The sequence below is a fragment of the Papilio machaon genome, chromosome 26 (genome assembly GCF_912999745.1).
Source record: "Papilio machaon chromosome 26, ilPapMach1.1, whole genome shotgun sequence".
Classification (NCBI taxonomy): Eukaryota; Metazoa; Arthropoda; class Insecta; order Lepidoptera; family Papilionidae; genus Papilio; species Papilio machaon.
This window is the reverse complement of record NC_060011.1, coordinates 4091099-4106140: the sequence shown is the minus strand read 5'-3', so window position 1 is coordinate 4106140 and position 15042 is coordinate 4091099. Positions and strand designations below refer to the sequence as shown.

Sequence of the window (15042 nt, the reverse complement as noted above, 5' to 3'; positions counted from 1 at the left end):
AAAAAGAAAATCAATATTCGAAAAAGTTCTATAGTTTTTATTTTTTTATTTTTGGGCTAAGGTAATAAAAATATTAACGGCCAGTGTTACTTCACTCTACCTAAAATACTAATCTAATGATACTTTACTGAAAACAAAATTACTACTACAATCAGACTTGTTAAATGATTACCTGGACATTATAGATGTCAGTAAACGAAGTACACAGATATAGAAAAAAAAACTTTATTTCATATATAAAGTACTCTATGGATGGTAGTTCTAGCGACATCCACCGTTAAATTTGAATCAATAAATTCAATAATTAGAACAAATGCAAATTTACAGAAAGTCGGACAAAAAAATGTTTTTTTTTCATTATAAGTAAATATATTATGGTTTTTTACGTACGGACTATCCAATTTTATAAATTGTATAAATAATAGAAAGTATGGATGGATTGTGTGAAAAATGATATGCGTAAGAAGGGGGTAAATTCAGATATGACGTCTGATAGAGATGTATGGAGGAGTAGTTCATACTGTGCCGACCCTCATAGGGATAAAGGCAGGTTGATGATTATAATGTATAGATAATAGATAGAAATAATTAAAATACATTTCTTCATAATTCAATTGAAGTATACCACTTAACTCGTTTTCTTTAATTACACAAAGATAACCACATTACGCAATAAATAAACATAGATATGATTTAACTGTTTGATTTGGCAAATGTTTAATGAAATGGGTCAATATTAATGATAAGACAACATTGTACCACATCTCCTCTGTGTGATAACTTGGCCATTGTCACGCGAATGTTGGGAGACAGCGACTCTTGTTTTATTTTTATAATTGCCTCGCATAATACTATCGAAAGGTCATTCCGGGTCTAAGGGCAAGATCAATTACGTATAGATAACACCGCATACTGTGATCCTAGAGTTAATAAAATGACCACACAAACGAATAAAGACTCTATACACTTTGTAAACGTACACTTTTCCTATTTAATCTGTAATATTGATGATTTACTTTGCTACTATAGAAGTTGAAACGTAATTTTATTTATAATCTGTTATTAACAGTTGAACATTTTGTTGGCTGTACGTGTGTTGATTTTGCCTTTTTGGTTTTTAAAATGACTGTGTCAAGTGCGTGATGAGAATTCTTACCGCGTAAAATATATTGTGAAGATTGAAATTTTAAATTTGTTTTAGTTTTGATTGTTTTTTTTTTTTTTTGGGTGGCATAATGCAAATTAGAAAAGGACCAATAGGAAAATTTGGAATGTGTCTATTTTTGCATTATTGTGGTTTGTGATTTTTGTTGAAAGTGAATTTTATTTAGCGCCAACTTGTGAAACTGAGTGTGTACAATACTAAATTTGTAAGTGAATGCACAGTTATTTTGAAATGTGGATGTAATTTACACATTATTTATTAACACTTTACATAAGTGTGTATAGCTGAAAAATTACTCGTAGGTTCATCTTACCGAATTCACTAAATTTCTTTTTCCAATAACGGAATTGATCTATATTTTTCATTTTCATCACACATATCGTAAATGATAGGAAACATGTTTTATTTTCATGAGAATTTTAGTGGGAGTCGAAATAGTGTTTGTAATGTTGACAACGAAGTCGACATCGGTGTTCCGAGCACGTCGGCCGCGTGACCGATAATCCGCGATATTAGATATTAGAAATTGAAACGTAATATTTATAATCTGTTATCAATCGTAGTTGATTTGGCTGTACGTGTGTCACTTTTGCCTTTTTATGAAGTTAAAAAGTTATGTGTCAATGTCATTAGAATCGGTACTTGGTTAAAAATTGGAGTAAAAGTAGGTGGATTTCCCGCGTCGGCCGCGTGACCGATAATAATCCGCGATACGCGATATCTGCCGTCTTTACAACGTTCAACATTGGCTATGTGCCTTCGCCTGTTGTGATATAATGTGGTACAAAGGGAGCTATATGGTGCCGGTGCTGAGCAAGGTATTGTCAGTTGTGTGCCGCGTGTGCAAAGTCAGTGCAGTAATGTGATAATCGTGCTGTTGTTCCAGCAGAAGGATGCCGCCTCAACGAAGTCACAGCCTCCCGTCAAGCGCACTGATACAAACGGCAATGGAAAGGTGATGATCCTTGTTATGTGGTTTAGTGTGTTGTGATGTCCGGGATACAAGGTTGTTTGTACTAGTTTCGGAGTTTTATATTGACGCAGGAGTCAGTTCTACCGAATGAACCTTGTTGTGTCGTAATGATGTGCCCTACTTTTGTGAAGTTACTTTGATGTTCTCGTTTTCAAAGGTGGAAGGTTAAGTTCAATTTTATTTGGGTCGCACCTTGACCTTGGAATTATTTTACCCACATTGTAAATGTGGTAAATCTTGTCGTATTCTACTGGATTATGTTGGGATAATGTTGTGTTGTCCATTTCGTGATTGCAATTTATTTTATTGTTAGAGTGATGAATTTTGAAATGGGATAGTGTGAATTTTGGTCTTGTTGTGACGTTGAAAATGTTTATCGTCATTTTTAGTATGCAGATTTACCGTGAAATTCTATTCTTAATTGGAACATATTGTTTTCTCTATTTTCTCAAAAATAATCAGAGGAATGACATATTGTTACACAGTTACAACACTAACCTGACTTGGGCGGAGACCACAGACTTCCATTTGTTGCAGTCTTGATAAACCTCTCGCCTGTTCTCAAAGTTCACGATTCTAACAATGAAAATCCATCATTAATTTATTCCTTTCTGATGTATGTAAAATTGTGTAAGGTTTAATAACAATTGTTATCACATCGAGTGTGTTATTAAATGAAAATTTATACAACAAATATACAGTCAAAACCGTTTATGGCGACATCGTTTAGAACAACATACCGGTTAAATTGACCAAAATCAAAGGTCCTGGCTGAATGTTATATACATATCTTTCCTATTAATACCTGTCACCGGTTGTTACAACTATCGGTTTTTACGACTCAATATGAGTAGTCCCTTCGATGTCGTTATAACAGATTTTGACTGTAGTTACAAAGTGGTTACAATCTGTCTTTATGTAAATTCATAACTTATTTGATCTACAATTAGAATCAAGTCTCGTGTTTGATTTAGAATTGTTTTGCATGTCTTGATCTAATATTTGTCACCTTCAGTATTACGTGGTCTTTACTCTTTGGATATTTATATAATTAATTCGTATTTCTTTGAACTATATTGTTATTCGTTTAGTTTTAGTCTTATTATTATTTGCTTTATTTGAGAAATAAATATACTGTTTTTGAGATAGTCAAATGCAATATTTTGATCAAAGGCTATCTTTCTTGAATGTTGATTGATAATTATAGAAAAAAAAACATATTGTTTGTTATTTATCGATGGCTCCTGCGAATAAGGGCAAATGTGCAAATTGACAACGTTTCAAGAGAGGTTCTCAAAGTTTCGACCATATAAGAAAATAGGCCGCTTAGTCCCTTTTACTTAAGTAAAAAAATAATTATTTAATGTGTTGTAATTTATTTAGTGTATTTTATTTATTTTATTATTTACTAAAATTTTTTCTAAAATAGTTCTCTTACAGCTAACCATAACATAGAGATAGGTTGTTTAATGGGTAATAATTAAATGTGTGTACAAGTCGTATTTTGTTAATTGCATGTTGTTAATTAAACTAAGTGGTAGCTTTTAACACAAAAAAAAGGAAAAATTATCAATTTGTTACTTTTGCCCATATACTTACAAACGTATCAAATGTTATTTGAATGCGTCAATCAATGATAAATCATTTGATTATTTTATCGCGATTCTTTTATCGATTTTTTTATTGATATATCATTTAGTCAACAATCGGTGATGTTAGTTCGAGTACTTCTTATATCTATGTTTTATCACTTTGGACTTTTGACCTGTTAACACACGCTCAAAGTTTAAATCCTTCTTAATTCGTCTTATCTATATGATATACAAGTTTATGATTGTTGTAAATGTGACAAGGCTTAAATGTACATTATGTTGGAACTTGGCATTAAAGCTGACGGTAAATTACCACTATATTTTGACTATTGGTGGGTTGTTTATTTAAAATTTCTTTGTTCGCTCTAACTTTATTGATAAAAAAGATTGTCCTAACTTTCCAAGTATATTCCAATCACTTCTGTCCAATAAGTTTCAAAGACCAAGTAATGATTCGCTTTTCGTTTTCAGAGAAGCAATTTTTGAACTCAATCGATGATAACTCATTCAAGTTATGGATTAATTCGTGCTCCACTTTAATCAAATTTTGAGGTTTAAGCGTTTATAATTTAAATGTACGTAGTGAAATTAAAAACACTGTGATCAGACTAAGATATAATAAACTAGCTGTCGTCCGCAACTCCGTTGAAAAAACTTAATAAGTAGCCTATTTCTTCTTCCAGACTATGTTCTACATCTGTAACAAATTTCATTATGATCCATTGAGCCGTATCGGAGATACCTTCAAACATACATCCATCCATCTCTACCACGGATTCCCATCTAAACCCCAATAGGTCGATATCGACCCCTTGGGTAACTTAAAGCGTTGCTAGTACGCACTATGTCTTATTCTATTGACCTAAGTCAGAATGAAAAATAATAATAATTGATCTTATAAGTGATCTTAAAATTTGGCCGTGGGGGGTCTGTGGTAACAGTTCATTATCGAAAAGGGGTCACTTGTCCAAATAGTTTGGGGCTCCCTGATCTAAACTTTCGCATTTATAATATTAGTAAGATTAAAATACATAACGCCTAAATGTTTACAAAATGTTTTCATTTTGCACTAAGCACGGGCAAAGGTTACGTTTCGATAATGTGGTCTGTTCAGCCTTGATTGTTCAGCCGTTATAAAGCCGGATGTCTCCAGTTTAGAATCAATTACTTATCTTATTAACATTTCAATTTCTGCAATTTTGTCAATCTTATTTGTAAAATGTTTACATTATAAAATATATGAGATTGTTTTTGTGTAGTTCTTGAATTTTACAAAACTAGATTTAACGATATTATGTAAATCTTCTTTTATAACATTAATAGAATAACTGAAGTATGTTCACATTGAATTCTTTATTGAAATCTTTATTCTTAACTGATTATTTATAATAACATTAATCTTCTTTTATGGTATCATCAAGCTCCGATAATTTATTTGATAAAATTAATTAAGTTTATCAGATTTTATAAGTAATAATTTTGTGAATGATAATGTTATCTTCGTCTCTTTTTACATAGGAGTCCCCATATCGTTGGTTTTATAATTTTATGTTTCAATTATAATTTACGTATTTTTGTTATAAAACTGGCTTGTGGAGCTGTCGTTATATAATTAAGAAAAACCTATGCGTTCTTCCATACTTTATTCTACATCGGTGCTAAATTTTATCGAGGTCCGTTATCCCGAGATACGTAATAAACTTCCATACATACATCTTAACATTAGCATTTATAATATTAGTAAGACATACATGTATGCGAATGGAGATAGATGTATGAATGTAGAAGAAGCGAGAGATGTGTCAGGACCGTGCCACAAGGTGGTTCGTTGTCTCTGCCTACCCCTCTGGGTTATAGGCGTGTTTTATGATATTGTTGTAAAAAAATCTTATATGCCCTTTGGTCTAACAACCGCACATTATACTTTTCACAAATAAATACCTTAAATGCTATATTTGTTTGTTTATTGGCATTAAAAGCTCGTCGACGTTGACCTAGCGACCGCTGAGTGATAGCTGAAGATAACCCTTCAGTGGGGCCTTCTGCTCGCTGTCAGCAAACTTGTGGCTGTTCTAGATTATTTTATACTTGACGTACTGATAACCTTTAGACTTACCGGTGCGTTAACAAGTCTTTCACTCAACTAAAGATGTATTCATACAATTCTATTGTAAAAATATCCACGTTTATAAATTTTAAAATGAAGTAACGAGACGACATCTGTCTGTTTGAGGGATAAACTTCCAAATACTTTGTTGATGTTCGTATAGTACGTTACCAATTGACAGAGAATTGTACAAAGAAGGTTTAGGTTTTATGGTTGGTAAGTTTGAAAGTATTATCGTAGTTGGAGTGGAAAGATAGTTGAATTAAATTTTTATTATTTAAAAAAATGTTTCGGTTTAAAACTGAAAAGTGTTGATCATCATTAATTGCATTTTAAGCGACATTATCAATATACTTAAATGTTTCATAAGATAAATGTATCGAAAATGCATCTTATCATATCAGCTGTAGTATGGACTGGCCCACATTTTTTTACCACTTTGATTTGATAACAAGATTAAGAAAAACAAATGAGCTGTCGCCCGCGATTCCGCGCGGAATTTAAAAAAACTTAAAAAGCAGCCTTTGTTCTACATCTATGCCAAATTTCATCAAGATCCTTTGAGCCGTTCCGGAGATATCTACAAACAAACATCCATCCATCTAAACTTTCGCATTTATAATATTAGTATGATATATTTAATGTACCCAATGTTATAAATTTATCTTTTATAGCACCTGCAATTATTTGATTTTATCGAATTATTATTTTTAGCCTGAGGGCTTACATTCGTTATCAGTCTTGTAAGCCTATGATAAGACATTTAATGTAATCCAAAAAAAAAAAATCCGTCGTTTATCACAGTGCTGTCTACAAATTTAGTATAATGTGTATCGTAATCTAATCATTTGACAAATCAATAATTTTACCGAATATAAAAAAATAGATGTTTGTAGAATCATGTGATAACTCCTACCTTCTTATATACTTCTTTAATATGTACGTATATAGTTCGTAACAATAGTAACGTATAAGTAAAAAGTGTATATGAATTTTCCAGTAATTACTACCATTGTTTTGGTACATTTGTTTTGTTCTTCCACAAAGAGATTCTGAAATTTAGAGCAAGATTTCATTAAATTTTTCTACTATGTCGAGAATCTATAAGAGAGACATGAAGAGTCGTATGTGACCGGTGTATTGTATGTGTGTGTGTGTGTGCAGACACGCGGCGTGTCGGCGCACGAGCGCGTGTACACGCTGCGCACGCGACCACCGTCGCTGTTGCCGCCGTCGCCGCTCAGCCTGGCGTCTTCAGGCGACAAGTCGCTAGCGGCGGCGGCGCGCTCGCCATCTCTGGAGCGACCCCCCAGCCAGGCCACGGCCAGCTTCGTCTGCTACGTGTGCGGTGTGCCCGCGCCCTCCAGCCAACTGCGTCTCGTCTACTGCTGCCCTAACCCCGAACGAGAACCTTACTATCCCTTCATCACTGGTCTCAAGCCACATCCTGACGCCAGTCCCATCAGTCCACAAGGTAACACAACCTTACACAACACTATATAGACGAATTTAATTGAAATGATTATCATAGACAACTATGAATTTATTAAGGAAAGTTTTAGTGTACAAACATGTCAATATTAAAGGTAAAATTGTTTAGATAGGTCCAACCACTTGCTTACCTTACCCTATAGAATGAGAGATAAGCTAACCATTTTGCTACTTTTAGTTTTGATTAAGTTAGTTATAACCTTTTTTAACTACAATTCTTTTTTTATCAAATAGAAAGTTTAAAATTACACTACTAAATTCTACTTATTACCGATTTATTTGACTGAAAAAACGCGGATACACAATATGTTACATCTCTGGCTTGTTATTTCTAGGCATGGTTCAGATATGCGCGTCCTGTTACAAAAGCATCCCGCACAAGTATCCAGCGTACGGCGAAAACGGCGAACCGAACGCGGCACACAACAACACACATGCTAACAATATTAGGTGAGTGTTACACGCATATAAAAAACTAACACGTTTTTATCAATGTTTCTAATATCTGTGATTGGAACAGAAAAACTTATATAAATTAATATGACATCTTAGAGCAATAGTTTCCAACCTTTTCATGATTAGGGACCATTTTTTTATTATTACTTTTTGACGCCTGTGACTTTTTACATGCGAAATTAAAAACTTATTTAGTAGCCTTCTCCAGTTCCTTCAGACTATGTTTTACGTCTGTGCCAAATTTCATTAAGATCCGTTGAACCGTTTTGGAGATACCTTATAACAAATATACATCCATCTAAATTTTCGCATTTATAATATTAGTAATAAACAAACTGAAAATTTAATTAAAAATTCAATTAGGGAATTACAAAACAAGTAAGACCATTTTTAGAACAACTTCGAGATTTTTTGTTCTAAAACTAATATTGTTATTTAAAGCTGGAAATCATATCCATCAAACAATTCCTCGCCTTGTTTTTAATTAACAAATAAAGTAGAAAATCCTCGTTTACATAAATCATTTGGTGAGAGAACCATATTTTGACTTCTACAGGCCATTGGTTGGGAACCATTGCCTTGGTTGTCGTAATGCATGTGTAAGTTGAACGCTAGAGAACCAGTAAAGTTTTTCTAAGATCGTGTCAAATTAAAATCTTTGTTAATATTATTTGTTACCTCATATATTTCATCTCCTCATAAGTTTAGTTTGTAACTATATATATACCATTGTAATTTTTAAAACTTATTAAACCATCAAAGATGTCTTGAATCGTTATTATGTCTAAATTATTAAACAAATCCAATTGAAGGTTACTAGGAAATTATAACACATTCCTATTTAATTGAGGAAAAAGCCTTAATAATATGTTAAAATATTTATTATTATGTTTATTTTTGTAAAATATCAAACAAATCACAGTTATCTTGTAAAAAAAAAAATAGTTTTGTAATAACTCAGTATTGTACAAAGAAAGTTCGGACATATTAACTTCAAATACGTACATTTTTAGAAGGGTTTAACTTTGAAAAATTCTAATTTGATGTAAAATTAATTTAAATCTTGAACTTTTAGTTAAAATTCCCTTTTTTTAGTATAAATAACGTAAAGATCTGTCGCAGGTTTAAGCCATACGATATGAAGAGCTCTAGTTCCAGTCAATCGAATAAGCGGCCATCTAACGCGCTCTCGAGTAGTCCACAGAGTCAAATAGTCTCCGGGGAGAATGGAATGGGACTGTACAGGTGATTTCTGACAACTGTACTCACATTATTTAGGGGTGGTTTAGGTTCTTTTTATCTTGAATAGGTTCAATTATTAAATAAAAAAGGCACATTACATTACTAGTCAAATTTTTGTATAGTATATAAATGTCTCCTTTTGATGGCTACAAAAGACTAGATTGAAATCTAAACAATCACTAGAGAGCTATCAGATTGGGTATTTTTTTCAATACTGTCTTAGTAAAAATATTTGTGTTGCATGCAATTCATACATCATCCATGTATTTGTATAAATCCGACTCGAAGGATCTAAAAAGTAAAGGTTCACATAATTGGAATATATAGGAAAATGTTTAAATTATTAATTGTTACAATGGTAGACGCCAGCCACAACAACATCAGTTATACGAATTGGCTTTGCTCAGTGAAATACCACAACCTCACAGAAGACAGGCCTCAAGTGGAAGTAATTCCAAGTACAGTCTGATGAGTGTGTATACCGGAGTAATTTTAGTACTCTTTCCCTTCCCACCCCTTTTCTTATAAGGAAAGGATAGGAAAGGGAGGTGGATTTGATGAAGGAGTTGTATAGGAAGGTTAATTATTTTTTTTTGTGCGTCTCCTCCTTCTTCGAATGAGGGTAGACAACGCATCTGCAATTGCGAATGTCTATGGGCAGCGGTCACTTCACCATTTCGGTGAATTCATGTGGTCGTTTGCTCGATTGCCACCTTGTAATATATAAAAAAAACTTGTGAGCCGTCATGTGACGCCTGGCAGATGTGTAACATCGTGTGTGTACAAGTAATATTCATAAAAGATAATGTTATTAAAATTAAATATATACATATACATACATACCTCAGTATAGCGTGGCGACCCGTCGCCACACCGTACACTCTACTACACATAAAAATATATATATGTATACCTTAGTATAGCGTGGCGACCCGTCGCCACGGCAAGCGTCGCCATGCCAACAATTCAGTTTACAAGTGAGCCTATAGATGTTTCACATCAAAAATTTAGAGATGTAATAGATGAAGTGATGTTGTGTGTATGTGTGTGCAGATGTTACGTGTGCGCGGGTCTGTTCCCGCAGCAGTCCATGGAGTGGTTGTCGACAACTGCTGAGTACATGAACTCTCACGCGATGCACTTCCCCTGCCTGGTGTCTGCGGGCGCGGGCGCGGGCGCGGGGGCGGGGGCGGGCAGTGCGCGCGGCGGCCGCGTGCTCGCCTGCTCGCGCTGTGTCAGACATCTCGCACGACAGTGGGAGCTCATGGATGCTGAGAGAGTGCCTCTTGAACATAGAAGGTATTAAACATCATCAGCTCACTATAAAACCCCACTGAGGGACTCGGAGCCTAAGAACTAACTTAGGGTGGGGGTGACTAGGTCATAGTCAACGGTGGCCAAGTGCGTGTTGACTTCATACATATGTTTGAATTTCTTCTCAGATATGTGCAGGTTGAATGACTAGTTTTACTTTATATTAAAGTCGTCGGATAAATGTACATATTTAAATTGAATATTGAAATACACATTGGTACATGAAGGAATTCGAACTCAGGACCTGCATATTGCAAGTTAAATGTTTAACCCCTGAACTGAAAATAATGATAGTTTTAAACGCGCCATGTTCCGAGAAATCAATTAGAATTGGAAGGGTTATATATTGTACGATTAATGCGACAAAGAAGTCTGAAGTGCGAAGTGTCGACGTCACTATTTCAAAAATTCTTGCCACCGTCTGTTGTAACTGAAAAAATTCTAGAAATCTAGATATCCTTAACGATAAAATGTATGTTATGATGTTGGTAATAATTTTCAGATATAATATTCCATCGCCGTTACCGTCGAATTCTTCCATGAACGGTGACAGAGTGATACCAACACCACCTTCCACAACATCTGATAGAACTGTGGCCAGTAATAGTGGTAAGTAATACATCGGTAACAATCTACTTTATACAATACAAAGAAATAAAATATTTCATTATAATTTTATTGTATTTCAACGCCATTTGTTAGTATATATTATAAAACTAATAAGATATGAATATTGTCACATTTTAATCAATGGCTCCTACGAATAAGGGCCAATGTCCAAATTGTCAACTTTTCAGGAGAGGCTCTCAAAAATAGGACGCATGATCCCTTTTACTTCAGTAAAAAAATAACATTTAGACCTGTAAATTTGTATTTGTGTCTAGCCCTTTTTGTAACTAAACTAAGAGGTAACTTTTAACACAAAAAAATAAAAATCATCAATTTGTTACTTTGACCCTTATATAAAAGACCCATCGTAATAATCTCAATTTTCATTAAGAGATATCTTTTTTTTTTGCTTATATTTTTACAAATTATGACATTGTTTTATAATAGTATATAGTTAATAAGTTATATATGTTACTAGCTGTCGCCTGCGACTCTATACGCACGGTATTAAAAAAAAAAACTTAAGTAGCCTATGTATTCTTCCAGACTATGTTCTACATTTGTGCTAAATTTCATCATGATCCGTTCAGTCGTTCTGGAGATACCTTCAAACAAACATCCATCCATCCAAACATTCGTATTTATAATATTAGTAAGAGTAGTATAAAGCCATTCGAATTGTTTTTTTTTTGTTCAAAAAACATGACATCCTTCTATCAAAGAGTAAAAGTCTTTCTACCTGACACATAGAGTATATCTTACCAAACAAATTTTAACTTACTAGTGTTGCTATGCTTCTTGTATTGCCAGCATCATATAAAAAATAAAAAATAAACTTATCTAATAATAAATATTGTGTTGTCAGTGTGTACGTCAATATACTGCTTCCTGTGCGGGCTACATTCAGACTTCACGTTGGCTCGCATCCTGTACGGTCAGCCGCAAGGCAATGCGCCATACTTCCCATGTCTACTCACTCATCAGGTAATCTTTTCTATATCTTAAAAGTGTCAAACATCAAGCTTCAACATGAATTCGCCGAAATAGCGAAGTGATCACTGCCCATAGATATTCGCAATAGCAGATGCTTTGTCTAGTCGACGGAGGAGGGGACTCAGAAAGAGGATATTACTACTTTTTATATGTCCCTTTTATTCTTCAAAACCAGTTCCCCTTCCCTATCTTTGTAAGAAAAGGATGGGAAAGAAAAGTATTTTAAAATTAGACCTTCGTTACTCACATTTATCTGATGAAACACTGAATTGCTTCCACTTTTGGGAAAGTGACTAAAAGATAACACGTTCTTAAAAGATTTGCTGATATCTTTTCGATATTTTTGTTGTCATACGATAGATAAAGTCTGATATACTTTTAGACTATTGTCTACAAAGATAGTAGATAATATATCATTGTTAATTTTTTTTTATTTAAATTTTAATTATATTTTTATCTTGTAATTATCGAATAACATGAAGGTATGTGTGTAAGTCATCCATTGTGTTATCCTGAAGCTTAAACTGTTTGATTTTGAGACATGTATTATACGTAATTATTTTGTGATTTGATGAGGGTTTTCCACTTTATTTACTACTAGCTGTCACCTGCGACTTTGTCCACGCGAATTTAAAAAAACTTAGCAGCCTATGTGTTCTTCTGACTATGTTCTTCTCTACTAGACTATGTTCTACTTCTGTGTCAAATTTCATCAAGATCCTTTGAATTATTTTGGAGATACTTTCAAACATCCATCCATCCATCTTGAAATTCGTGTTTATAATATTAGTTAAATTGATAATAATTTATATTCCAGAGTCACCCCAACGCCGAGCAGCTCAGAGAGAAAGGCTCGGCTCTAGTCTGCACCTTTTGTTACCATTCACTACTCAGCCAATGGAGGAGGTATGTATCATGTTTTACACAGCTTATTACTTGATAATTTAAAATGTACATTTCTAAGAAATTAAGAACTAATGATAATCACAAACTCAAGTTATTTTAAATAGCAGTTACTTGTGATTTTGTCCGCGCTAAATAAAAAAAAATAGTATACCAAATCAAATATAGTCCATATCACCCGGGAATAGTTTCCCAACAGTGAAAGAATTATTCCAATTGGTTCAGTAGTTTCCCAACATATTCAATGTAAACAAACCTTTATAATCTATATATATATATATATATATAAGAAAGTCGTGTTAGTTACACTATTTATAACTCAAGAACGGCTGAATCGATTTGACTGAAAATTGATGGGCAGGTAGCTTAGAACCAGGAAACAGACATAGGATAATTTTTACCTCGTTTTCTATGTTTTATTCCGCGCGGACGGAGTCGCGGGTAAAAGCTAGTATTAGTATAGATTAATGGTGGCGCTACTGTTGCTTTTGTAAGTAAAATATGAGTATAGCGCCATCTATTAGTGTATTTTATGAATGTATTGTATTACAGGTACGAAGCACTGGGCGGGTATCCTCCAGAGCGTCGTGTGTATAACACACATGACTACCACTGTCATTTGTGTGGCATCAAGACTTATAGAAAACGGGTCCGGGCATTACCTATTAAAGTTAGTATTACGTTACTTTGATTTTTTTTTAATTTTTACAAGTACTGGATTACTACCGTTTCGTCTGATGTGTGTGGTACCGGAGGCCTAATTTTAGTCCTCTTTCCCTTCCCACCCTTTTCTTATTAGGAAAGGATGGGAAGGGGAAGTGGATTTGGCGGAATAGGGCATAGGAAGGAGAAATATCCTCTTTCTGTGCGTCCCCTTCTCCGTTAATTAAAGGTAGGCAACGCATCTGCATTTGCGGATGTCTATGGGCAACGGTCGCTTCGCTATTGCGGCGAATCCAGGTGGCCATTTGCTCATTTGCCACTTTATGATATTTTTTTTATGCTCAAAGTGCCTATAAATAATCTGTATATGTTAATTTGTTGTAATTATTTTTTTTTTGTTGCAGGAATTTCCATTTTTAGTTCAAAGGCGGACGGAAAATTCGTTATTATTAGAAAATGGAGACTACGCAGTAGTTTGTTTAGATTGTTATGAAAGTTTAAGGTATGTATCATAATTATTAGAAATTATAACAAACCTATCTAAATAATTTTATATTTATAAAGCTGTTATAGACTTATTAAAAAATAGACATGTTAGAAATTACACTTTCAGCCAGTTAATATTTAAATAAAAATCTTTTATTTAGGCAACAAAAATATATGAATTTCTATAGTTAATTATAATTTGTAAGTATATATCCCCATAATAAGCCATCATAATACTATATATATATATAGTATTATGATGGCCTCCCGCAAGATGGACCGATGATCTGAAGGTTGCGGGAGTATCCTGGATGCGGGTTGCACAGGACCGATCACTGTGGCGATCTTTGGGGGAGGCCCTATGCTCAGCAGTGGGCGTTACGAGGCTGAATGGATGGATGTATGTATGGATGGATAGTATTATACTATATGTATGTATATGTCAGGACGCAGGCGCAGGACTACGAGCGGCGCGGTGTTCCAGTAGACAAGCGCGAGTACAACTGGCTGCAGCAACCACCGCCGCCTGAGGACAGCGCTGACGTCACCATCGCACGTCTGCCCTCCGGCGATAGATCCGACAAGCTGGTGCGTCACTATACCGTCATTACACCGTCACTACACCGTCATAACACCGACATGGAACGATGACGTAGGACCGGGCATTGTGGCAATCGATGGGGGAGACCTACTTCCAGCAGTGGACAAACTTCAGGCTGATTATGATACCGTCATTATACCGACATGCTGCACACTCTTACACCGTCACATTATACCGTCAAAATACGGTAGTTGCATGGGGTATAAAATGTACATAGATAAAGTTGTAGCAGCGCCATTTTACATCACATTTGACATCTGTCAGTTTAAGCTTAAAACATATATTAAAGTGAATCGATACTTCAATGTTAGTCGATTGATTTTTTTTGTAACAATTTTTTGAAATTTGAAAAAATGTAAGCAATTTTGCAATTCTAACTAAAAATAAGTAACATTTTATTTTGTTTTTTAATTATTATTTGAATTTTGATAGGTATCAAATGTGATC

At 34.2% G+C, this 15042-nt stretch overlaps 1 protein-coding gene across 4 annotated transcripts in view; it reads left to right on the top strand.

Moving 5' to 3' along the window:
- LOC106708185 overlaps positions 1-15042 on the top strand; it is a 98276-nt gene that overhangs the window by 49794 nt on the left and 33440 nt on the right. For 2 of the 4 annotated variants that reach the window (XM_045684564.1, XM_045684563.1), the window contains exons 8-18: positions 2052-2120; positions 7002-7311; positions 7664-7778; positions 8907-9029; positions 10080-10325; positions 10843-10949; positions 11815-11933; positions 12760-12848; positions 13398-13515; positions 13913-14010; positions 14441-14582. In XM_045684564.1, the coding sequence (XP_045540520.1) occupies positions 2052-2120; positions 7002-7311; positions 7664-7778; positions 8907-9029; positions 10080-10325; positions 10843-10949; positions 11815-11933; positions 12760-12848; positions 13398-13515; positions 13913-14010; positions 14441-14582 (1536 nt within the window). The remainder of the gene's footprint in view (positions 1-2051; positions 2121-7001; positions 7312-7663; positions 7779-8906; positions 9030-10079; positions 10326-10842; positions 10950-11814; positions 11934-12759; positions 12849-13397; positions 13516-13912; positions 14011-14440; positions 14583-15042) is intronic. The other 2 variants (XM_045684566.1, XM_045684565.1) reach the window with 1 other exon arrangement.